The following is a 27,214-nucleotide window of genomic DNA, read 5'->3' on the forward strand; positions in this document are numbered from 1 at the left end:
TCGAACCCCAATGCCTAGAGGCAAACCCTCTTCGGTTAACGTATACCTCCAATTCACCTGAATCTGCATACACAGAAAGATAATCAATACAACGCTCCAAACCCACCTTTCTACTCGCATCATTCATCACCCTCGAGCCATATACAACAAAACACCCAAAATCACCATAACAACCCCAACCACAAGAATAGAGAATAGAAACCCAAATTCCAGTACCAAACACTCAAGCCTCATATACCCCAATCAGCCAGTCGCAACAATTACGAACCCAGTTGCGGTGGCTGATGCGGTGGTGGCGAATTGCGCTGTCTCGAACGTGCTGGAGAAACGGAGGAGGAGACGCTGTTAACGCTAGTGTAGGAGCGCTTCATGCGTGGCGGAGCGAAGGGCGACGGGGTCGCCGGTAAGGCCTCCGGCGGGTGTCGGTGTCATTGGTGATGGCTAGAAGGTGAACGCATGTTTCAGGGGTTGGATTGGTGTTGTTGGTGTCGAGAAGAAGAGACTGCCAAGAAGGAAAGAGCGAAGTCGAAATGGTGTCGCTGACGTTGGCCTTGGCCGACCATGGGGGGCAGCGACATCAGCGATTGCGGCGGCGACGTGGAGGCTCGACATGGGCTGCAGTTGCTTGAGTTTGGAAGAGGCAACAGAGAAGGGGCTGCCTTGGTGAAGTGAGCTTAATTAGGGTTAGAGAAAAAATGAGTCTGTGTGGTTTTTCTCGTGCACCCCCAATATTAATCCCAGGCCAGAGACAAGGGTCCAGAAACCTGATGATAGGCTGTTCACGATGGAGGTGCAAACATAGATCGAGAAGGAAGGAGAAAGTAGAAAGAGGTGAAATGAAGGAGAAAGGAGAAAGGAGAAACAGGCTAAACGGAGAGGTGAGTGAACGAAGAGGTGAGTGAACGTTGTGAGAATGAAGTGATTTAGGGTGAAATGAAGGAGAAAGGAGAAAGGAGAAAGAGGCGAAACGAAGAGCTGAGTGAACGTTGTGAGAGTGAAGTGATATGGGGTTTGAGTAATTTGGGTGTCATTGGAAAGTTAAGAAAATATTAAATTGTTGAGTGGGAAAATGAAATAGAAAAGAGATGGAACAAAGTTTTACAAAAAAAAAAAAGAGGGTATCGAGATAAAAGTGGGACAGAAAATAATTTCATAAAATTATAAAAATAATGTTTTATATAAAGTGGCATTTCAAAATGACACAATTTTAAATAATAATATGACAATGTAAAAGATGGTGGTTAGAAACGTCATATTATACATGTATATTATGGTTGTTATCAAACTAACATATTATACTGCGAAAAGCCACAATTTTAATTAACCGTCGTATTAAAAACATCGTTATATACATGATTTTTTGTAGTGATTGATTTGATACATTTAGTCATATGATTGATACTCATATGATTCATTATTTTTTATGTAAATATTTGTATTGACTACGTTGATTTGTTTCGTTTATGGAATACATGTTGTATCTATAAATAAGACTTTTTCTATCAATAATAAGACACATATGACTTGCTCCCTATTCTCTCATTCTCTATTTTCTATTGTTTGTTCTCTTCTCTATTATCTATTATTATCTCTATTATTCGCTTTATTTCATAACAAAAATAAATATTTTTCCATAGATTACAATTAATTTATAGTACATTAAATTTTGTAAAAGAATTATTTCATTTTTTAACTATTTCTTTCACTTATACAATTAATTATATTTATTATCTCAATAAATTATGTTATGAATCATATAATATGGAACCAAAATAAAGTTAACATTGACAAAACTTTTACTTATAACATAACGATGAATGCTATGAATGACAATGAGGATCAATAAGCAATGATCATTGAAGATTTTTGGCAAAAAAAAAAAGATTGGCCAAAATGAAAATATGCAAAGAAGCATAATATATTTGCTTGCTAAACGAAAGGTTTTTGGACGTATAATTCGCACACCTGAAGTTGTGAAACCCGTTGGGTACATATGGATTTTTGCACAAAAATCAAATTAAGAATAATGAAATTGTTAGATACAAAGCACAATTGGTTGCTCAAAGTTATTCACAAAACCTTGTATTGATTTAAGAAAAAACATATTCACTAGTATTGGATGCAACAACATTGTAATATTCTATTATCCTAGTTGCACAACAAGGTTTGCATTTACATCTAATGAATGATGTTATAACCTATTTGTACATTTTTTTTAGAATCATATTTATATGAAAATCCCTGAAGGATTTTATTTGCCCAACAAGACAAATTCTAAAGAGGGTTATTCAATAAAATTGAACATGCTCTTTTATTGATTAAAGAAACCAGGACGTGTGTGGCATAACTGTCTTATTGAGTACTTATTAAAAGAAGGATATAAAAATGATCCTATTTGTTCTTGTATTTATATGAAAAGATCCAAATAATGAATTTGCCATAATTATTGTTTATGAAGATGACATAAACATCGTTGGAACTCCTAATGAGCTCACAAAGGCAATTGATTACTCAAAGAAATAATTTGAGATGAATGATCTTCGAAGGGCAAAGTCTTATTTGAAATTAGAAATTGAGTATTTAAATAAAGGTGTTTTTATACGTCAAGAAGCTTGTATAATTAAGGTGCTTAAAATGTTCTAAATGGACAAGTCATGTCCATTATGCACTCCAATAGTTGTGAGATCGTTAGATGTTGATAAAGACTATTCTTAGACCTCAAGAAAATGATGAATATCTTCTTGGTCCAGAAACACCATATCTTAGTGTCATAGAAACACTAATGTATCTTGCTAATTATACTTGATCTAATATTGCATTTATTGTAAATTTGTTAAGCAATATATAGTTCTTCAACTACAAGAAGAAAATGGTTTGGAGTAAAACATATACTTCGTTACTTTAAGGGTACTATGAATATGGGCTTATTCCATCCAAATGATTCAGATTCATACCAATGGGTTATGGATATGGATGTTATTTTACATATTCTTACAATGTCACAATGGTTGATCACAAACAAGATGTTTGTTCACATGTGGTAGCACAATGGTTTCATGAAGGTATATGAAACAAACCATAGTAGCAACATCATCTAATCATAGAGAATTACGAGGAAAGTTGTGAATATGTTTGGTTAAGGTTTATAATTCAACATGTGTAAGAAACTTGTGACTATCCCCGACAAAGATGGAATCAACAACCATATATGAAGACAATAGTGTATTGTTCAATTGAAAGGATGATATAGATATCCAAAAATTCATTCATGTGAAAATATGGCAGGTCTATTTATGAAGTTTTTGCCAAGAAAAACTTTTGAGCAAATGATTCACAAGTTCGGACTCTGTCACCTTAATGATGTAAGTTTATATGAGGAAGAGAAATAGAATATGTGATGAACAATATTGTATTACAGAATACATAATGTTGTACTCTTTTTCCTTCACTAGATTTTTTCTTATCCCAAAGGGTTTTTCCTAGTAAGGTTTTAACGAGACACATTCTTGTATCAATGGACACTCAAGGGGGAGTGTTATGAATTAATGAATTAATGATTGTCCATTGATTTGATACATTTACTCATATGATTGATACTAATATGATTCATTACTCTTTATGTAAATTTTTGTATTGACTACGTTGATTTGTTTCCTTTATGGAATACATGTTGTATCTATAAATAAGACTCTTCCTATCAATAATAAGACACAGATGAGTTGCTCCCTATTCTCTCATTCTCTATTTTCTATTGTTTCTTCTCTTCTCTATTATCTATTATTATCTCTATTATTCGCTTTATTTCATAACAAAAATAAATATTTTTCCATAGATTACAATTAATTTATAGTACATTAAATTTTGCAAAATAATTATTTCATTTTTTAACTATTTCTTTCACTTATACCTAATTAACCAAGCTATAATTTAGGGCAAAGTCAAAATTTTTATTCTTTTTATAATGACATATTGAGAAAACCGTTTAAATATATAATATCTCTCTCTAGGCATAGGTTAGCACATGTACACTATATAAATTAATTTGCAACTTGCCCAGGCAGAAACAAATCATATTTCATAAATTTAAATTAACATGTCCTTGTCTCCCCTTCACTTTCTTGTCCCCCATTTAAAACATTGACTCATGGTTAAGAAAATTCGCTTTCTCATTTTTAGTTTTTCTCTCATGTAACAAGATTTATTTGCTCAAAGAATGGTAGTTTTCTTTCATTGCATGATCATTTAAATCTTGCAGAGCCACTTAGGGCAGTTGCTAAGCCCAGATTAGCACTGCACTTATATCACCTTTAATTTAGCACAAGAATTTGCCAAAGCAATAAATATTATTCTTAAATCAATGTGTTAAATATATGATATCTCATGTGTTATGAATAAGGACATATAATGTTTTGTCGCTGGTTGGGTTTTGGATGATCTCAAAATTTCTGAGAAAATTAGTTTGTGTTTGTGCTGTTTTGAAGCGTTTTTGTCGTTGGGCGGCGCCATTTTCCTCATTGCTCCACGCTCAACGTGTTTGTTATTAGCTTAGCGTGTTTTTCTGTAATTAATTTTCCTTTGTTATATATGTATGCCTCTTTGGCTTCTTCGGAGTGTACTCTTTTTCAGATTCAATAAAATCGTTTTCCTTGATGATTTCACTTGTTTTTGTTTCACAGATTTTATTTCTTCTCTCTTCTTAGAGCTTTGTTAAATACGTTTGCATATTCCTGATTTATCTGCTTGTGATCACTGTCTCTGATCCTTCGTTCTCTTCAATTTTGGTTTGTTTGTTGTTTACTCTTTCTTAGTTAATTTCGAAGGGTTATCCAAATATGAATGACCACATGATTTTGTTTCTCATTTGATAAATCACTGTATGAATAGAAAACCAGACTTAATTGATTGAATTTGGGTCCTCTACTGATCTGGACTGTCTGAAATATTGCTTATATAATGTTTATCATTTTATTATATGGATTTTACGAGTGCAGGAGGATTATGGAAGTTATTAGCGTGCCATCACTCCCTAAATTTGTAAAAAAAAAATACATATACTCTATTTATAATGAGAATTTATGAATTAAATTAGATAGATATTAAATTTTTTATAAAAATATTGTTTAATGTTAGTAAATAATAAAAAATTAAACTAACTATTATAAAGAAAAAAAGTCTGATTAAGATTTTTTTTCCTCTTTCCTTATCTCTTGAGTTACTTACTCTTTCTACTCATCACTCATTTCAACACATGTTTTCTTCTATTTCGAAAACATAAAATTAACTCTTATAGTATCTTAAAGAAAAAATAAAGATAAATCTCTCTTCTGTCATTTGATAATAATATTAGTTTCATAGTAACATTCTCTCATGCATATATATGGTAATTGTTATGTGTTTTCCTATATATATTTTTTTTAGTAATTACACTTATCATTCTCTCTCAATTACCACGTTTTGCAACAATTCTCCTTCGACCTATGTAGGAGATGACAAAAAGAGCCTTGGCGACAAATACTTCATTTTTATATTTCGGATTAGGTGTTCCGAAAGATATTTCTAAATTTGAAATGTAAGAAAAAATCTAGAACAAATGTTTCCCAAGGTATTTCCAAATTCGAAAAGTACATTCTAAAAGGTTTATTTTTAAAATTATTTTTTATATTTCAAAATGGCTGTTCTGAAAAGTATTTTTGTATTCATAAATATATTTCAGAATTGAAAATACATTTCGGAAAACGAAAAAGGATTTCCAGAACAAATATTTTGAAAATCATTTATGAATTTGGAAATACATTCCAAAACACCAATTTTGGGAAACTTTTTTTTTGTTTTGAATTCGCTGTTACAAAAAGTATTTTTGAATCTCGAAATATCTTACAAAATAGTCATTCTAGAATATAAAAAAAAAAAATTGATATGATTGTAATGTATTTCCAAATACAAAAATTATTTTTGAAACATTTATTTTGAAAAAAAAATTTGAATTGAATGTTATGAAATGTAATAAATATTTCTAAAAAAATTGATCTATACAAAGAACTTAGTCGATGGCGAGATGAATATGCAACATTAGTTGGAGGCTATGATCGTCTGAAAGAACTGAGAAAGTCTTTGCTAGTTCATCCACCATCAGGGGTATAACTTCTACACACTAATGTTGAAACTTATGTATTAAAAGTTTATGATTTTGTTTTATTATAATCTAATTAATTATATACAGGCTAATCGAGACAAGTGGATGACTATACCAGACATGGGGTATGCGATTGCTAATCCGTATAATGTAATCCTCGTGTGCTTGTTATCAGTTCAGAATTTGACGATATTCCCACTTCGTACATCCCCACCTATTTCGCAAAGTCAACATCGACTAATTTGTATCGGACATGTTTACAGTTCTCATTTTGTGCAGGTATATATGTTTATATATATATATATATATATATATATATATATATATATATATATATATATATATATATAATTCTTTTAAACAACTTTATTTCTCTATTGACTAATTGCATATTTACAGGTTCGTCTACAAGAAGGTTGTCCATTACCGACAATGGATATCATATCATCTAGCAATTGTTACCCAAAGGCAAAAGGGTGGGCATCATTTTATAGAGATAGGATGCAAGCATTCCTAGATTTACACGTAGTGGATCATAGTTATGTAGATCTCATGGAAGACTGATATTTGTTAATTATATTAAATATTTGACTGTTGTAGTTTGTAATTATTTTAATAATATATAAAATCCTAACTCCTCTGGCCAAGGGACGAATATATTTTGGCCTTATTGCTAACATTAAATAACTTAATATAAAATCCCATATATAGACGAAATATCTTAATATAAAATCCAATAAAATGTAAATTCTAACATCAAATACAAATAAATAGTAAATCGACTATCCAGACGTAGATGGTCGTCAACCTCGAACTCTACGTCCTCCTCTAGTCTCATCCTCTTCAACGCTATCACGAGCCATATGCAATAACTCATGCGTGCGATCCCAAGCAATTGTGCCCTCAGTAACGTCTCTACAATCTATCATCCGCTGAAGACCGCTTACAAATGCGTTTCACGAGACCCTGTGATAATAACAAGTTAATGTCAAATATTAAAGTTACTAATAATATGAACAAATAAATTTGTAACATACCAATAAACCACTGGAAGATGATGACGGTGACGTCCTCTGAACTGTTATGTCATCTGGCAAATTCCGACGAAGTCGGGGCACAATCACAAGGCTAGGTCGGTTGGCCTCAGCTCCACGTAAAATGTATGGATGGGAGACTCTCCTAAACCACTACAAATATCCATCTGAACATGAAAAAGGAGTTGGTGCTTGGACCACTTGATGTACAACATACTGCTCGTGCTTTTTCCACCGATCATCAATAGCCTAAAAGTCCATCATGGGAAGCGAACTCGACGATCGTGGAATAGGCTGCATGAAGCCAAATTGTCGCAACACACGCTCCGGCAGATGACGGTGTACGAGGGTACCAAGCCTCAGGAAGCCAGAAAACATGCCATGTGTTAGAAGTGGTCGAGCAGCTCTATGTGCTACATATGGGTTCCAAATCATCCCATCATATGTCAAGGCATCCAACTGAAGTCTAACATCAGTTATAGCGGAAATAGCGCATCCAGTGACATAACGTATGGCACAGGGTTCGGTCTCCACATATGTATCCCGTAATTGCTTCCTTCCTAATGTAGGGAAGTGCTCGTATATCCAAGCCTGTATCAAATAACATTTCATTTAACCATTGTGATATAAAACAAAAAACAAGTAAAATATTGAATAAAATGTAATATAAATGGGTACTTGTAGAAGAGGTAGATATCCAGCTAATTGCTTTGTATTTGCAAAGCTGGCATCTTCTAGCTGCTCATATAAGTAGACAAGAGCAGCAACTCCCCAAGCATATCTATGACATGTCGGGAGATCTCTAAATAGCTCGAGATAATGTGTACGAACATAGGTGGCGCTTTTATTAGCAAATATCGTGCACCCTACAAGGTGCAAAAGATATGCACGTGTAGCAAACTCCTATAGCTCGTTTTCATAACAGCTATCATACAATTCTCTCAACCAGCTAAGTCTGACCTGTGCACCCCGACTTTTATTCAGCTCCTCACAAGCCATGGCCCGATCAACACCAAGAAGTGTCATCAAAATCTCAACTGAATCTTCATATTCAAGATTTTTAGTGGAGCAAAAATTTCTAGTGATGGAAAGATGGAGGAGTGACCAAATGTCATCTAAAGTGATGGTCATCTCCCCAATGGGTAGATGAAAAGTATTAGTCTCGGGATGCCATCTCTCCACGAAACCCAATACTAACCCAAGATCGATATATTCATATAAAATATCACATAGAGGCGATAATCCAGAAACTACCACAAAGGGTAGAATAGAAGGGTGAGGACGTCCTAATTTCTTCACTTTTTTAATATGGGAGACTATTTTCACAACTCGATCCTAACATAAAAGAAACAAAAAAGAATAAAAATACATAACAACAACAAAATTAAACATATATAAAAACTTCTTACTGACCTGACGATCCCATATCATGCGTGCAACATGATCCTGGTACCGAGTCAATAAAGATGTATCAGACAGACCACCTGGAAATACTGCACCATTGTTATCAATCCCCTGCTCCTCGTCCTGAGGAACATCAGAAACCTCATTCTCAACAACATCATCCTGAACAACATTAGCCTCATGCTGACCCCTTCATCGAGCTGAAGCTGTCGGTCTCTTTTGTGCAGCACACCAGTGCAGTAAGGGCTTTCTGCCCCGGTTAATTTCCGCATTCTGCCTCGGGTCTGGAACCGAGGCATATTGGGGCGAGGCCAAAAAGTTTACCTTTTGGCCTCGGTTATCACCCGAAGCCATAGACCCAGTTTTATGCCTCGGGTCAGTTAGGACCGAGGCCATAGGTAATAAATTTTTTTTTTTAATTCACCCTTTTGCTCGCTCATGGCTGCTGCAGACTGCATTCAAACCAAAACACAAACTGCATTCACCCCGCGTGCTTGATCATCCTGCATTCAAACCAAAACACAAACTGCAGGAGAGTAGAACAACCCAAGATCACTCCATCTCCGCGACTTTCTCTCCCTCCATCTCCGCCGGTGCCGTTGGAGGTCTCCGCGACTTTCTCTCCCTCCATCTCCGCGGGTGCCGCCATTCCAACCTGCGATGCTGCCGCCTGCCTCTCCTTCGCCGCCAAGCACGGCCTCGGCGTGTGCGCCATCGCGTTGGAAGTCGCCGACGCGGAAGGATTCGCGACGGCGGGGCTCGGGCGCCGGTGACAGCGTGTGGAAGATTGTGGGGGAGGCTCGTGCTCGCAGAGAGAGAGAGAGGCGCTGGTGGTGCCGGGCCATAGTTGGGGCCATCGGAGGCGTCGACGAGGGAGGATTCGCGGCGGCGGGGCTCGGGCGCCGGTGACAGCGTGTGGAAGATTGTGGGGGAGGCTCGTGCTCGCAGAGAGAGAGGGAGGCGCTGGTGGTGCGGGGCGGAAGAAGGGTTTATGAATTTTGAACCCTAAATAAAGGGTATGGCTTCGGTTGTTAGAGGAACCGAAGCCATTGACCCTCTTTTGGCACCGGGTCTCCTTGGACTGAGGCCTATACCCCTGACTTCCAGCAACTTTTTGGCTTCGGGTCCTACTGGACCGAGGCCTATACCCCTCTTTGGCACCGGTTTTGAGCGAACCGGGGCCTATACCCCTCTTTGGCTTCGGGTATTTGGAGAACCGAGGCCTAAAACTTGACTCTAATAACAAAAATGCCACCGCGCCATTATATGCTTCGGTTTCTGGTCAACCGAGGCATATAAGGCGAGGTAAAATGAGAATTCTGCACTAGTGGCACCATGTGTGGAACTCTCGGGTGCATCATGTGAACCACATCTAGATAAATTTCCTCGTGTCCTAACCATATCTATAATTCAAAGTTTGAAACATTACAATCCAATATAAATTTCCTCGTGTCTTAGCCATTTTGTTTTTGTTTTTTATCTAATTAATTTCAATATATATATATATATAATTTTATTTTTAGATATATATTAAAAAATATGAAAACATAATAAAATAAAATAAAAATTAATAAATAAAAAAGCCTCACGCCCTCATCTTTCCTTTTTTTTCCTCGTATAAACCTCTCTGTCTTTAAATAGTGCAAACAATAATTCTAAATGCAAGTTTAATTTCACAAATTTCCAAATTCAAGATGAATCACAATCAAATTAATTACATGAAACGAATTTAAATAAAAAACATGAAACGCATTTTGGTATTAAATTAATTACAAAAAAAAATTTAAATAAAAAACATTAAACATATTTTGAATTCCGTTTCCCACAATTCTAAAACGGATTTCACAATCCATTTCGGTGAAAAACATAAAAAACACCAAAACGGATTCCATGTTCCGTTTCAGCCTTCTGCGAGACGGATTCCAGAATCCGTTTCAGTGAAAAACAAAAACAAAAAAGAAACGGATTGTGTGTTCCATTTCAGCCTTCTGCGAAACGGATTCCACAATCCGTTTCGGTGAAAAAAATAGATTGTGTGTTCCGTTTCAGGCTTGTGCGAAATGGATTTGGAAAGCCGTTTCAGTGAAAAATTAAGATGATATTCGTTTCTAATTTTTATGAAACAGATCTGTAATCTATTGCACAACCATTCCTAAAATCAATTAAAATATACAGAGATGATATAAGATTACTTAACTGGATTATACTGTTGCGCGAAAGGAGAAGAGGGGAGGCTGCAGAGGTGCGCGAAAGGAGAAAAGGGGAGGCTGCGGAGGATGCAGAGAAGAAGAGTGTGTGGAGGCTGCAGAGAAGAAGAGTGTGTGGAGGTTGTGTGGAGGCTACGGAGAAGAAGAGTGTGTGGAGGGAGAAGAGCAGAATGTGGCTAGGAGAAGAGTGTGCAACATATGCTTGCTAGGAAAAAAAAAAAGCTTCACGCAGCTAGGTCAAAGATTCTTCTGTTGGGGGTGCAGGGAATCTGATTCCTTTTATTGCTTTATTGGGGTGCGTTTTGGGGGTGCAGAGGGTGTATGGTTTTGGGGTGCAGAGGGTATGCGGTGAAAAAGAGAGAGTTAGTAACTTTTAATTTTTACCATGGACAAACATGAAAATATATTTGTTTTTGGGGGTACAAGAGAGATAATTGGAGGTGTAGGGAGAAGCCCCTATACCATTGGAACCAAATCGGGCTATGCACCCTCCCAAACTAAAAACTCATTAATCCAGACAAAATCAATAACTCAAGAAAACTGTGATCTTACCCAAACTTCAGAATTAATTTATCCCTTCAGTCTATATTTCCAACATGCAACACCGCAACAAAACTCGTTTGAAATACCTAAAACATTGACTGAACCCAACCACCTAAACAGAGCCTCCAAAGTATCCACCACCACCACCAAACGTAACCAAAAACGGAAAAGTAAAGCCCTACCATCTCCATAACACTTCACATGTAGAACCATAATAAAAATAAGGTGGATGCAAGAGATAACTTACTTATTAGAGGTGTGAGTGTAGAATGCAATTCTTGTTGGTACAAGGTGGTTCTATACAAAATAGATTTCAATAGCATTTCTGTATTTTTTTTTTCGCATTCCTCTTATCTTCATTATCTAGGTCTTGATATTTATAATCACTTTGTGCTATTGACCTTGGATTCGTATTCAATTCTTCATATCTTTAATATTTTCTTCTTGCTTCATTTAGAAGTTCTTGATATTTCATTCAGAGTATTTTGCTTCATGTAAATTATCACTTCTTTCCTTTCCAGTTATTCAATAAAATTTCAAATATCATGCGTTGTGGTTTCAATGTTTTAGAGATTCTTTTGCAATCTTTGACTTGTAGAGTCTTTCTCTTTCTCTTGATTGGTTGATAAATATATTTAATATATAATACCATTAGCAATCTTCAATCAAAGAATATTTCCTTTTATATTTGTTCATTCAAAATATTCAATAAACTTTGATATTTCCTTCAATCAAATCTTCGATCAGAATATCTCCAAATAATATTGAGCCTTATTGCACAATCTTCTAAGCTTGATAATTTGACAATATCTTGATTTATTAAATAATCAATTTCAACATTCCCATTTCTTTCATCAATTTAGACTTGACCCTCATATCACCTTGTGATTTGATTTTTCTCTTTCTTGCCATTTGAACTTGATTCATTTAATGCTTGTCTTCATTATACTCATCTAGTCATTATTCCATTTGAATTGTGTAATGAAAGTACTCGTCTAATAGGGATATTCAACATTTAGTTTCATGAGTTCACTTTGACTTGTCTAAGATTGATCTCACCTAGTACCTTTGTCTGCTTGCGTTGACCCGTCTAATGCTTTGTTTTGACTCGTCTACTGCTCGTAGAACTCTAATGGTTTGCCTTAACATGTTGACTCATATTTTAATGATCTTATTAGTAAGCCTAATAATTCATAAGAAAATGTAACCACAAGTTAAGCGACTAATCGTAGTTAGAAGGTAATTAAGGTTGTTGCATCAAGGCCCAACCAGGTAAGCCCATAAACCCTATTATAAAAGACACGTTTTATGAAACATATTATTACACTTCTATTCTGTCTCAAGAACCTAGAGCCTCAAACTAACTTAAGCATCATCATGTCTTTTACGGGCATCTCCCCCTATGTTCAAAAGATGAAGAAAAAGCACCCTCGGAGAGAAGACAATGGAGACTTGGAAGATAGCGTGGAAGGCTTCATAGGATATATATTGTCCCTATAAGGATAGTAATAAATATACGCAAGGAACATTTTTGTATTTTGGCCGGTGCTTAAGTCCAATTAAGTGCCTATAACCCATGTGTGTATATGTAAGGAACTTTAGTGTTTAGGTGTACAAACTTGTAGTTTTCAAGTCAGGTTATCAATTGGGTATGACATTCTAGTGTATGTTGCTCATATTTTACTACATAAAGTACGGGTGTGAATGAGATGAGATTAGTAGAGACCGTCTTAGGATGGATCAGTATAAATGGGAAGTCAATGTATGGGAAATAGTTCTCTAAAACTTAGTCAACAATATTTACTATATATTGCAACATAGTTTCAGGCAAGTGGAACACACAAAGGGCATAAAATTGATGAGGTCAAATCTTAAGAACCAAATTTCACTTCTTTTTTTTGTTTAGCAGTTTGAACAAAGTATACTTGATCTAGAACACAATATAATATACTTAGCAATATACGCATCAATATGCCACTCTTGAATGAAAAAACAGGACAATCCAATGTATCAAGATTTGTAGTTGATTTGGGAAATTATGTGTACAAATCAATATGTGCATTTGTATAAAAAACAATATTGATTAAGTGGTTCATTGACATATAAGAGGGAAACTCTTCATTTTTGTCTTTTATTTTTTAACAATATAAAAAATGTAAACTAGAGGTTATGAGAATGATCATTGATTTTTCTTTTATAAATGGATTGAGACAATACAATTGCTTTTATTATAATTAAATGTGTTATTACTGATAAAAAAATATAATTATGTTGATATGATTTTTAAAACAATTATTATAAAAAATGAATAACTTTAGCATGGACAGTGTAAAATTATTTTATATGATCAATGAATAACCTTATTTTTATCCGATAGTGTGTAATATCTATAATTTCAGGCAAATAATATAAAAGTAAAAGACAATGAAGGCTGGTATACATTAGCTCATAAAAATGGAACTGAAATGGTTGAAGAGAAATTTTGCTTTATTCCAGCAGATTTTCGTTTTTGTTATTATTGTTGGATTAAGTAAAAAAACAAATTTTCTCAAAGTATGAGAGACAATGCTTACATTTGGTAGCTCTATAATGTGAAGTTTATATTTTAATAATTGTTTGGTTACTCGTAGAGATCTACAAACTTTTTATAAAACTTCGAACAGATAAAATTTATTGACTACAAATAGAATTTGAACTCATTTTTCATCCAAACCTTATTATTTGATAAATTATTCCATGTGAATGACAATCCTTACTTCTTTTTATTTGTTTGTTTGATTACTCACGAGGATCTTAAGGAAATATTCTTAAATGTCCCTCTGAAAGCTGACTTTTTTGCATTATTTTATATACGTTGTTGGCATCCTATGTAAGCAAAAAATACAATTCAAATATAGTATATCAATTAAAAATAACCCTCATTTTTTCAAAGTTATAATATATTACCGAAAGAAAGACAATAACTCTCATATAATTAGTTGTCCCTTGACAGAGTCGTATGATAGATACATTTCACAGGTTTTCTTGCAAGATTTGTTATTGAAACGTAACTACATATTAATTTATGGAGATTAATAACAAATTTATATTTTATATGTATACATCAAATCCATATTATTTTCTATTATTTATTCCCTCATTTATCATGTGTGTTTTTTATTATTTATTCCCCATGTGTTTTTTTTAGACTTATGAACCTGTTGTTATAAGATATTCACAAATGTGTATCTGACCTTGTCGACAGAGTTTACCTTTTAGTTTTAATTCAATTCAAAATATCACAGTTTAGTAACTATAAATAAATAAATAAATAAATAATTAAGCTAGTTACTATTTTAGCTGAATTGACTATTACAATTAACTAGTTTAGTTTAACTTTTTAGAATCAGTTTATACTTTATAATTTATATTACTTTCTATTATTTATTCCATCTTCTTTATAATTTATATATAATATTTTATAAGAAAACTTTGGAGTCAAGTTTAGGATGAAAAGATACGTATAAAGTATGAATATATAATAGGCCTCTTTCTAATTGAAAGACTAAACTTTTAAAATGACTTTAAAGAGTTTTCGTTTGTTGAAAATCAATATTTTAGTAAGAAAACAATGAGACTTTTAATTTAAAATAAATTTCTATTTTATTTTATTTTATTTCAATAAATTTTCATGTTATAATCTTGTCAATAAAGGAGGAAATAACGAATTTGCAAGTGATTATCTATTTTATAATAAACAGTTTATACTTTTTCATTACAAGAAAATGATTCATTCACAATTAATTTTAATGATCAAAAGTTATTAGTTATTATAGTGAAAAATTTAGATTCCAATTTACAAAATAAAAAATTATTGGTTACGAAAATAATCACTATTATGAATAAAAAAATATAATTGATCTCTAAATTAGTTTTTAGTATTTAGTACAAAAAGAAATCGGTCGCTAAACATTAACTATCAATGTTTTTGCTACCAAAGGAATTAGTTTCTAAATTACCTTATAATTAATTAGTGATTAATTTAGCGACTAATTATAATTTTTTATTTATAGTAGTGACTATTTTAGTAATCAATAATTTTTTATTTTATAAATTGGTATCTGAATTGGTGATTATAGTAACTAATAAGTGTACTTAAATGTATGAGTTAAATATATTCTTGAGTAAATAAGACCCTTTTAGTTTAGAGGTACAAAATTGTATTGAAAGTTAGTTAAGTGTCATTTTAATAAATTTTTTGATGAAAATGCAATGCTTGTTGAAAGAGTTACAAGAAGTGTGCACTTGAGCTCCAAATAGTGGCGGATCTTGACCAAAATTATTGGGGTAGTCAAAATAATATACTTAAAATTTATATATTTAAAAATAATTGTTACTAATTCAATAAAAATAAAAAGATAATTTAGTATAGTTATAACTATAAAAAAAAAAACTACACATATACAAAGGTTTGTCTATTATTTTTTTATATTCTTGAACTTATCAAATTATTCAATCATAACTAAATTTTTCAGCTATTTTTTTTCAATATAAATAACCATATTATCTACAAATATTCATTTTTTATTTTACTAATGTGCACATAACGATTCAAAAGTAATCACAAACATTTTATTTCATTGTTATACGATGATCAACGATATTGTCCTATTTTGATCTTCACTTCTCTTTTATCAATTTTAAAAAATGGATTTATTCTTTTGTTTTTCATCAATATACCTATTTAAAAAATAAGTTTAAGATTAAAAAATAATTTATCATAATCTAATAAAAAATTAAGAGACAAAAAAATTATGATAATCAAGTCCACTTAAAAATTGTCTATAAAAAATCACATAATACATTACTTACTCTTCTATATTCATAAAAAATAATATACAAAATATCATGAGATAAAAATTATACTAAATATTAAACAAGTATTTCACGAGAGACAATTTTTTTTCTTTAAAAATGGATTTAAAGATGTAAATATGAGAACAAAAATAATAAATTTATGTTTAACTCTCTTTTTTTCTTTGATAATAAAAGAAATTAAGTAAAGATGAAAGATGAGTACAATATATAAAAACCTCAAAAGACAATAAGAAAAAAAAATGAAAATTATCTTAATAATTTTTTGATTTATTATATTTGACTTTATATTCTTCTATTTATTAACATTAAATATTATACTTTATAAAAAAAATAAAGAAACATTTAATTTAATTTTTATTAATTTTTCAATATAATATTATCTAATTTAAAAAGATACATTTAATTTAAATAATTTTAAAATATACATAATTTAAAAAATATTAAACACATATAATTCAAAAATTTTGAAAAAAAATTGGAAAAGTTTTGGGGTCCGTGGCCCCGCATGCTCTTTAAGAGCTCCGCCCCTGGCTCCAAAGTTGATGTTGAATGTTGAGAAACAGTTAAAAAAAATTCAAATTTTATCTTCACAGCTCGACAACAAAGCAAACATTGAGTCATGGAAAAATACTGTAAAAAAAAACTTAAATTGATCAAAATTTGGAGAACATGAGCACCAAATTAAAAAGTTGAGCATAGAGAAAACCTTCCTGAAACCTCCATGTAGAATATTAAACTAGAGGTTTAAGTCATAATAAAACCTTGGATAGGGAAAAAACTTCTATTGTTGAACACTAGAGGTTGGAATGAGCATTGAGTTTTATTTTTATAAAAACATAGTGTTGCTTTGTTTTAGGGAGCTATGTCTTAGATCTTCTCTTAGATAAATTTCCCTGTTTCCATTGTAACATTGTGAATTTTTATTTTTTTTTAAATAAGAACTTACAAAAGTTTAGGTCAAAATATACAAAATACTTTATCACATACTTAATCATAAGCAATGAAAGAAAATTTAGTAAATTTAAATATTATTTATAATTTGAGGTTATGATTTAATAATATTTTTTTATCCCTGATAACAAATTCAAATAAAAAGTAATTATTTGTTGTTTTAATTCTTTTTTTATAAAATTAAATAATATTATGTAATTTTTAATTAATTAATTAATAAGTAATTAATAAACATATAATTATGATTTCCTTTTTAATTAATTTTTGAAAGTTATATTTTGTTACAAAACTATAAAGTAGTAACAACCAACAAGTCGTTTAAAAGAGATTTATTTATAAGCTAATAAGATATATTTTTGGTAGTGTTTTATTTCTTTGTCATAATCCAAAATACTAAAATGTGTTAGAAAGGCAAAAGCGTTGTCCTTTTCTTTGAAATTCATTTCTAATAACTTATTATATCAATCATAAATTATTTTTATCAATAAAATTTATATATATATATATATATATATATATATATATATATATATATATATATATATATATATATATTAGGATGCCTCAATTCATATAAAAAATTTTGATTTTAATATTAATATTGCAGTTGAATCTACTTTTCTCGTGTAGGTTTTGTATATGAAATAATCTAGTACCGATTAAAGACAGAATAAGTCTCTCTTAACCATTTACATTACATATGCAAAATGGTACTATATTAAAACCATCATTTTGGTGTATTACCCAACGAAGATCACGTTTTTGAATAACCATCAATTGTTTCTTGTCATGTATTGTTTATATTCCATGAAGTGTTGTTGCTTATTCAGTCTAAGTGTTGAAGTTTTGGTGGAATTGACTTTCAATACAAAATGTCCGCGTTTGTTTCCATCGTACTCAAAATAGATAACAATGAATTTTATAAACTAAAATTTAATATTTAAAATACTTTTTACTATAAATAAAATAATATAAGTGATATGTGAATTAGAATTTAAATTGATCTCTAAATATTAATTAAAACTGAATTTTGATCTCTAAACTTAATTTTATTTAATAATTCTTTTTGTAATATATCTTGACTAAATAGGTTGAGGTGAGTTGGTTTTAAGATAATTATATTTCAATACCATTTTCTTTCTAGCTAGAAGTTGTATTTATCTGTAATGAATATAATCTCTGAATAATTCTAAAGTTCGGTAAACCAAATGCAGAGATTACAGCAAGATTGTTCTTTTTTTTTGAATCATGTACACAACATCATTATCATTTAGATAGTTACGTAACTGTATCTATGATTATTAAAACAATTAATTGGATTGGTAATTTATTCAACTAAAACTTTAGTTTATAAGAGTCTAGAGGTTGACAAAAAATATTTCAAGATAATTTTATTTTAAATTTTTTTATAAGAAATATTTATAAATTTTGTTATGAAAAGAAATTACAAAAAATTACTATCAATTTTTTTAAAATATTTTATATAAAATATTTTTTACAAACATTTTATAGAAAATATTTTTAAATTTTATAATTCTATAGAAAATAATTATTTAAAAAAAAATTATCTATCCATTAAAATTTTTAGAAAAGATATTGAAAAATTATAATTTTTTTAATAAATTTGTTAAAAAAAATTCATATAATTTTAGTAATGTATGAATTCAAGGACATTAATAAGGAACATGAATTCCTATTTGTCAACTTTTGTAATGAAATCTTAGTGAAAGCCAAGTATAATTCTGCTGATGCAACATCTGCTTCTTGAAGTCATTGCCACAAGAACATTTTTATTAGTTATATTATAACACCTGTTTATTGTGTGTCCAAGTTTAAAAAGTACGACAAAATTCTGGTAAGTAAGATTATGAATAGAAAAAACAACTTGAGCACATATGTAATATAATTAAGCTTGGCTTGAATTTAGAAAACGTGCACTGCACGATATCATGATTCAGAACAGAAAGCGTGTTTAAGGAAATGATTATAAACGAAAAGTAAATGTTTTTACACTGTATAAATACTAATCAAACTTCTCTTTAAGGAAATGATAATAAAAGAAAAGTAAATGTTTTTACACTGTATAAATACTAATCAAAATTCTCCCAAGATATCTATCATATTCACTTCCTCTAAACCGTGGCTAAAGCAAGAGATAGTGTTAAATTGAAAAAAGTATCCAAATACTTACCATCACAAAAGGGTCTTTTCCAAGCAATGGAACATTCCCCTTCTCTTCTGTGGTCAAATCTTCAAAGCCTTTGGTTGTTTGTATCCTTTATCATTGTGCTAAAAGTTCTGATACCTAGCTTGACTCAGAAATGGTCCAAGAAACAAAAACCAAAACTTCCTCCAGGTCCCAAACCATGGCCTGTGGTGGGCAACCTTCCTGAGATGCTTGCAAACAAACCTGTTCATAGATGGATACACAATCTCATGAAACAAATGAACACTGAGATTGCATGCATCCGCCTCGGAAATACCTATGTTATCCCTGTCACATGTCCCACCATTGCCAGACAGTTTTTGAGTGAACACGATGCAACTTTTGCATCAAGATCACTAACCACTTGCACTGATCTCGTTACTACTAGATATATAATGTACAGTAACACTAAAAAAATGTTACTAAATCATGAAAAATGTTATTAATAAAATTTAGTAACATTTTATCACATGTTACGTATTCCCCATGTTACTATTGATTTTTTGTAACATTTATACTTATTAATAGAGACATTTACATAAATGTTACTAAAGATTTTAAGTAACATTCTTTTAATAAAAATGTAACATTTTTAAAATGTTACTAAAAGTTTATAGTAACATTTTTTTATAGAAAAGTGACATTATAAAAATGTTACTAGAAAGTTTTAGTAACTTTTTCTTAATAAAAAGGCTACATGTTAAAAATGTTACTAAAAATAACAGAAAATTTCACGTGATTAGGCAGGACAAAAACCACAGTCCCAACGCCATCATATTAGCCGATACATATTACAAGGAAAAAATCCAAAATTTTAAAATATGCTGAAGGACTATTATATTAGCCGATACATATTACATTTATTTAAGCAACCAAAGCTAAATTATCAGAGTTCAGAAACCAAAAGATTAACCAAAAACATCTAAAAGAGAGGGAGGATAACCCTGGAAAGAACAAACAAGTCCTTAATTTAACCAAAAACATCTAAAAGAGAGGAAGGATAACCCTGGAAAGAACAAACAAGTCCTTAATCTCCTATGGCAACGCAACAAGTGAAGCCTTGCTTAGACAAAGGCCTTCCACCTTTGGCACACGAAAGAACACATCTAGGACCTGTTGAATAATAAAAAAGAAACAATGCTCACGAACAATAACAATTTCAATTTCAACTACATAAACCAACACAAAGGCACACTTATAAAGAGTGTGTGGACTCATTAAGTGATTTTGAACTGCTTTATATTTCTCATTGTAGATAGAAATATAATATATAATCAAATGGACATTTGAATACGGGGAGTATAATAGAAAGCAAACAAACTCAGTTTTACCTCAAGAAGTTCCCGAGTTAGTTTGAAAGGTGCACTTTCAAAGTTAACACCACCAGGTGAATTGGAGAGCATGAAGCCAAAATCAATATGTATGATATGACCTTCTTCATCCAATAGGAGGTTCCCATTATGCCTATCCTTTACCTAGATGACAAGAAATAAAAAAGAGAAATTTGAACAAAAAACATCCAATGACAATCAACAGTATAGTGTTATCATTCAAATTGTCACTCAGCATCAATTACTAAGAACTTTCACACCTGCAGAAAGTAGCACACCAGGGAATATCCTGCCATACTTTCAACAAAGTTTCTCTGAAAGAAAGCAAAATTATCAGAATAAAACAGAATAACGGAAATGATATCATCTCCATTTTAAACATAAAAACAAGGTATTCTTCATCACGCACGTCAACATTAGCAAATTTATTAAACAAACAACTTTTAAAAAGTAATAATCCCTAAAAATTTAAACATTGAAACAAATGGTTGTAAACAGTTATTCCAGATTAAATAAAGGACAAGTACAAAGGTAAAGTAAGAAGCAACCAGACTGAACTGATCAAAACAAATAAGCTCTAGTACATCTCAGAAAAGGGTCCATGGATGTTAAGCCTAAAAGAAACCCGTTGCTTAACTAATGTTCCCTATAGCTACAAAATTGCAGACTGCCCCTAAAACTTTTTCTTTCCTTCAGTGCTAACAGATGTCCAGGAGATCTTGAATGTAAAGGAACTTCTTAAATAAATTTTTCGACAAAGCATTTTTCTTTACAGTGTCAGACAACGCTTTTTATTTTGTTTAAATAAAGATTTGTTGCAAAGAAAGAAAAGTAACACATAAAGGAGGCCAATAAATCCACCTGAGAAAAACTAACAAACAAGCAACCAACAAATGCTAGCAATACATTTTCAACACTCTTTCTGACAGTTTTATTGGGTGGTGAAATTCATGTGGATCCGACTCCCGTTTGGTGGTTTCCATTCCTAGATTAGTCACATTCACATGAAATTCCTAAGAGGAGAAAATCTGTTAGAAAGAGACTGTGTTGCCAGCACTTCTCCCAACAGAATAATTTATGTTCATATCTTTTCTTCATATGAAAGTTAAACAAAAAATAGTGCAAACATAGTTGATGTCTATATAATAAAATGTGAAATTAGAGTATTAACAATAAGATCAACAAGTTCAGTCTACAATAACTCAGTGCATCTGCATCTTTAAATTACCTGGGCAAGTTTAAAACTGGAAGAATTTTCTTCATACTTAGCACTGAAGAATTCACGTAAGCTTGAGATGTTGGGATATCTACTTTTGATAGAGTGTAGAGAAGCCTAGATAGCAGAAAAAATTTTTAATAAAAAAGGCGAAAATTTGGATATTTCAACACATTTAAATTGTGTGAGCATAGAATTACCGTATCTGGAATTGTTTCAATAATAGCTGTGTAAGAAGAAGTACACAGAACTTCATATGGTCGCAGCCAGAGGGGTAGACCAGCTTCTTGGAAAATATCTGGCATCAAAGCCCAATGATTTTAAGCAATATGTAAGACACAGTTCAGTTCACATAATGGCTTAAACTCACATAACAATGAATAATAAGCACACATAAGAAAATCTCTAAAAGGATGTCAAGTTCAAAGCTCTAAAATATTTAGACTAGAAAGTGAACCAACGTGTTAAACAACTGCATTGTGAATAGACTAGCATGTGACGTGAGAAACTAACAGGAATCTTTTCACCAGGGTCACAAGAGCATCATACCTCAGTTTTTTATGTCATAGTTGATTGAGGTGGTTTTTCTGTAGAACCAATAGGAATCTTTTCACTAGGATAAATGGATTCTACATGTTTTTCCCTCTCTGATAGTTCAGAAACAGTTTACATATAGGTTTCTTCCTACAAAAGTAAAACAAACACAAAAAATTGATTTAATCCAAACATATTTTGACTAGTACTCAGAAAGTGAAAGAAACAACGAAACAAAGCATGGGAGATTAGTACTCAACACTATATTAGAATATACATGACTGATTTCAAATATAAAAGTTATTTGAATAAGCATAAGTAGTATCTGAAAGCTAATAGCTTGGACATAAGTGTGTGAAATGGAAAAAGAACTGGAAGTGGCTCTGCAATTTGTTTATCATAAAATCAAAAACATAAATACAGAGTTTAAGAAGAATGGTAAAAAATTTCACATAAACTTATTCTAACATGGTCTAAATGGTTATAACAATCAAACCACAACCTATTTCTAAAACAGAATACAGAAGTCACCGTCAAAATTGCCTAAACACAAATCAAATTCATATTATCATCAAAGTGAAGAATGAAACAAAGAAGTGAACCCTCACCGCTACTTGAGAAGCTGTGGCATTGAAAAACGAAGCCTCTGCTTCAAGGTCCTTGATATTAGCCTCAAGGGAATCAAACTCCGCATCCAAGGACTTCCCTCTTCACTGCAAAATCTCAACAGTTTGCTTCGAAGTTCTCTTTGCATAATACCCTTCTCCCAAATAAACCTAATAACCAAAACAAATGAAAACCTTTCGCCACAAAGAAAACGCACATTTAATCAAGGAATCGAACTTTCCCATTTGGTCTAAAAGGTCCATTTTCAAAGAATGCACCCACTCCAAGAGAAGAACAGACCCAGATCCTGTACAAAACAGAAATTAGCTTATACATTTAAAGTCCTCTACTTTGTATTTTGATCAGGAATAAAATCACCTATACAAATCATTTATTTGCCTCTACAAACCTCGTATGCAGCTAGAAATTGCTTAAATCGTCGAGATGCACCGAAATCTTTACCTGATTCAGAGGTTTGGGTTGTTGAACAATGCAACGATCAAGAACACCTTTCTCGCAGCAATCAGCGGAGCGTGACGCTAGGCAACAATGCCGAAACCAGTGAGAACACTGACGCCCATATTCACACGAAGTTCTATGTCGAACCCTAGATCAAGAAGATTTTATCCTAGCTTCTGGTGTAGAATACCTTCAAAGCATGAGAGATAAAACGAAAGGGGGAGCAAATGGTAACCTAAATTAATTTTTTCGTAGATTAAAATCAATTATACAATTAAATTATTTTTTACGGTTACACAGAATGATAAAACGAAAAAATATTATTTAAAATTTTACGGTTACACAAAATTGACTAGTAAAATTTAATTCTTTGTAGTGTTTATTTAAAAATATTATTATATAATTATTAATATAAATTAATAATTTATAATAACTTTTATTTAAAATATAACTTATAATAATTTTTATTTAGAAAACATTATTATAATTTAGAAAATTAATGTATAGTAACATTTTTAATAGTTATGAAAATAAAAATGTTACTAAAAATAGAAAATGTGTAATTATCTATAGTGACATTTTTTAAAAACGTTACAATATTAATATTAATATTCTTTGTAGTAACAATTTTAAGAAAATGTTACTATATTATATCTATAGTAACATTTTTAATAAATGTAGCTGAGTAAATGTTACTGTAGCTACGTAGCGGGTATTTAACCACAATTTTAGTGCCATTTGGGGACCAATGGAAGAAAATGAAGAAAATCTTAACCACTGCTTTGCTTTCCTCACAAAATCACCTATTGCTCCATGACAAAAGGATTGAAGAAGCTGACAACACTATGTTCTATGTCTACAACAAAAGCAAAACTGTGAACAATGATGTTACTGGCCTTGTGGACATCAGGAGTGTTGCAAGGCATTATTGTGGCAACGTTATGAGGAAAATCCTTTTTAATACAAGGTATTTTGGGAAGGGTAGAAAGGATGGAGGACCTGGTTTTGAGGAGGAAGAACATGTTGAGTCCGTCTTTGTTTTACTTAGGTATCTTTATGCTTTTTCTATTTCTGATTTTATCCCATGTTTGAAGAGACTTGACTTGGATGGACACCAGAAGAAGGTGAAGGAAGCTTTGAAAGTCATGAAGAAATATCATGATCCTATCATTCAAGAAAGAGTTAAACAATGGAATGATGCAGGAAAGATTGACGAAAAGGACTGGCTTGACATTTTGATCTCCTTGAAAGATGGCGACAATAATCCATTATTGACAATGGAAGAAATTAGTACACAAATTGTGGTAATATTTCTCTTCTCGCTTTGTGCTTTCATGAGCAATGAATTTTGGAAACCCTAGTCCTTTGCATTATCATATTTCACTTCTCTATGCTTGTTATTATTCATATTACGGATTGATGATTGGAAACCCATACTGAATCTTCCTTGAAGGAAATACTGATTGCAACAGTGGACAATCCATCAAATGCTTTTGAATGGGCACTAGCTGAAATGATAAACCAACCAAGTTTGCTCCAACGAGCCACTGAAGAATTGGACAGTGTGGTGGGAAAAGAGAGGTTGGTTCAAGAATCAGATATAGCAAAGCTTAACTTTGTAAAGGCCTGTGCAAGAGAGGCTTTTCGCCTTCATCCCTTGGCAGCTTTTAATGTTCCCCATGTCTCAATGAGTGATACAACTGTGGGAAATTACTTCATCCCAAAGGTTAGCCATGTAATACTAAGTAGAAGAGAACTTGGAAGAAACCCAAAAGTGTGGAATGAACCCCTCAAGTTTAAACCAGAACGTCACCTTAATGGGTCTAATGTAGTTTTGACAGAACCAAATTTGAGATTCATATCGTTTAGCACAGGAAGGCGTGGTTGTCCTGGAGTAATGCTTGGGACCACAATGACCGTGATGTTATTTGCTAGGTTGCTCCATGGCTTCACTTGGACCGCACCATCCACTGTTTCAAAAATAAACCTAGCTGAGTCCAAGGATCAATTAAATCTTGCAGAGCCACTTATGGCAGTTGCTAAGCCCAGATTAGCACCACAATTATATCACCTTTAACTCACCGAAGCAACTAATATTGTTCCCAAAATCAAAGTGTCAAATATATGATATAAATGACTGTCATGTCGTATGAAGAAGGACATATAAATGTTTTTCTATTTTTCTTTGCTGTATATTCACGCCTCTTTTGGCTTCTTTTAAGTGTATTCTTTTCAGATTCAATAAAGTTGTTTTTCTTCATGATTTCATGTTTCTCTTCTTTCTTTCACAAATTTTATTTCTTCTCTCTTCTTAGAGGTTTGTTAAATACGTTTGCATATTCTTGGTTATCTGCTTGTGTTTACTTTTTGTAAATAAAGATATGTTAGTTATATTTAATCAAAATAAATATTTATATAATTTATTAAAATGTAGTTCAATATTTTATATAATTATTTGATTTAAGATAAAAATAAATATCTTAAAAGTTACATTTAATTAAACGCAAATTCTCTTAAAACAAACTCAAAAGTCAGCAGATAACTAATACTAATATAAATGTAAATGGATTTGGAAGGAGAATGAATGGCAAACATATACTGTAAAGTCATTATATACAAAAGTGCAAGAATTTAACTACGCATGATAGGTTGTTATGATTTTAAGAAAAAAAGTAGTATATAAAAATATGGTGACACTTTTGTAATTTTACAAGAAATTTTTTTAATAATAATCAATTTTAATAACAAAAAAGTGTTAGTCACTATAGTAACTCATCTAGATATCAATCTTTAAAGTAAAAAAAATATTAATTGTTAAAATAGTCATTATTATGAATAAATTTAAGAAGATTAATCATTTTTTAATAGTTTATTTGTGTATGTTTATTTTAATATACATACATTAAATTTCATGAATACATTACAAAAAATCTTATTAGATACAATAGTTATTTGTGATATAAACTAATGCTTATGATCGTCATATTTTGTACTTATGTCCGATTTAGGTATTGCCATTTTCTGTCGTCATAAGTTATGGTGGTCTGATGCGAAACGTCGCAACATCTGCCATTTAATGCACTGCACAAATAATAACAATTCAGACCGTCGTATTCAGTACACAAATAATGACAAGTAAAACTGCCATAATTTAAAAGAATTCTAACATAAAAAAATGACACCTAAAAGTGCCAGTATTGTCACTGTACTACGACGTATCAAACTATTGTAAGTTGAATGTAAAATTATTTTTTCAATTCATTATTTATTTAACCTCCTTTTTATAAAATTAGAAAGAGTGAGAAAAATGTTATTTGTCCAACATCATCCAAAGGTTTTCATGTTGAAAACCAAAGCCAAATAAAGTATTTTATCATTATAATATACCCTTTTATAGCTTACACCAAAAAATATCCTAAATTTCTATAATAATGTTCTTAGTTAGTCTTGTCACTCTCATTTGATCTTCTTGTGACAATCGGTGATGGAACACCACTTTTAATATCCCGTTCTTGAAATAAAATAAAAAAACTTATAAATTATTTAAATTCAAGGTTGTTATAATAAACTAATTTAATTTTTTAAGTAAATTACTAAATTTTACCTCATTAATCTGGGGATGTACCAAACCAGCAACCATAATAACAAAATGTTAAGAAACGTCATCTCTAAAAGTAATGTAGGCAAGAATCATTTGTATTTAGTTTTTGAAAGTTGTGAGCTCATTTTCCAT

General features: G+C 31.5%; 2 protein-coding genes across 4 annotated transcripts; one reads left to right on the plus strand and one right to left on the minus strand.

Moving 5' to 3' along the window:
• Nucleotides 1-19,344: 19,344 nt before the first annotated feature.
• Nucleotides 19,345-25,678, plus strand: LOC114167543 (isoleucine N-monooxygenase 2-like). The gene is made up of 3 exons (XM_085667772.1): nucleotides 19,345-19,712; nucleotides 24,183-24,785; nucleotides 24,935-25,678. Exons 1-3 carry the CDS (start codon nucleotides 19,347-19,349, stop codon nucleotides 25,556-25,558), a joined length of 1,593 nt encoding a protein of 530 aa, XP_085523898.1. The 5' UTR covers nucleotides 19,345-19,346; the 3' UTR covers nucleotides 25,559-25,678.
• On the minus strand, nucleotides 20,055-23,695 carry LOC114188859 (phosphatidylinositol 4-kinase beta 1-like). Of its 3 annotated transcripts, XM_085667769.1 has the most exons (9): nucleotides 23,485-23,695; nucleotides 23,240-23,329; nucleotides 23,025-23,129; nucleotides 22,432-22,566; nucleotides 22,083-22,180; nucleotides 21,895-21,999; nucleotides 20,927-20,980; nucleotides 20,667-20,810; nucleotides 20,055-20,448 (listed from the first exon to the last, which is right to left on the minus strand). In XM_085667769.1, the coding sequence occupies exons 7-9, from the start codon at nucleotides 20,960-20,962 to the stop codon at nucleotides 20,371-20,373; spliced, it is 258 nt and encodes an 85-aa protein (XP_085523895.1). In that variant the 5' UTR covers nucleotides 20,963-20,980; nucleotides 21,895-21,999; nucleotides 22,083-22,180; nucleotides 22,432-22,566; nucleotides 23,025-23,129; nucleotides 23,240-23,329; nucleotides 23,485-23,695; the 3' UTR covers nucleotides 20,055-20,370. The 3 variants fall into 3 exon arrangements, with proteins under 3 accessions (XP_085523895.1, XP_085523897.1, XP_085523896.1); XM_085667771.1 differs by lacking the exon at nucleotides 22,432-22,566; XM_085667770.1 differs by lacking the exon at nucleotides 22,432-22,566 and having other exon boundaries at nucleotides 23,025-23,329.
• Nucleotides 25,679-27,214: the final 1,536 nt, after the last annotated feature.

The sequence above is a fragment of the Vigna unguiculata genome, chromosome 10 (genome assembly GCF_037176805.1).
Source record: "Vigna unguiculata cultivar grain cowpea cultivar isolate G323 ecotype 2 chromosome 10, ASM3717680v1, whole genome shotgun sequence".
In the NCBI taxonomy this organism is placed as follows: Eukaryota; Viridiplantae; Streptophyta; class Magnoliopsida; order Fabales; family Fabaceae; genus Vigna; species Vigna unguiculata.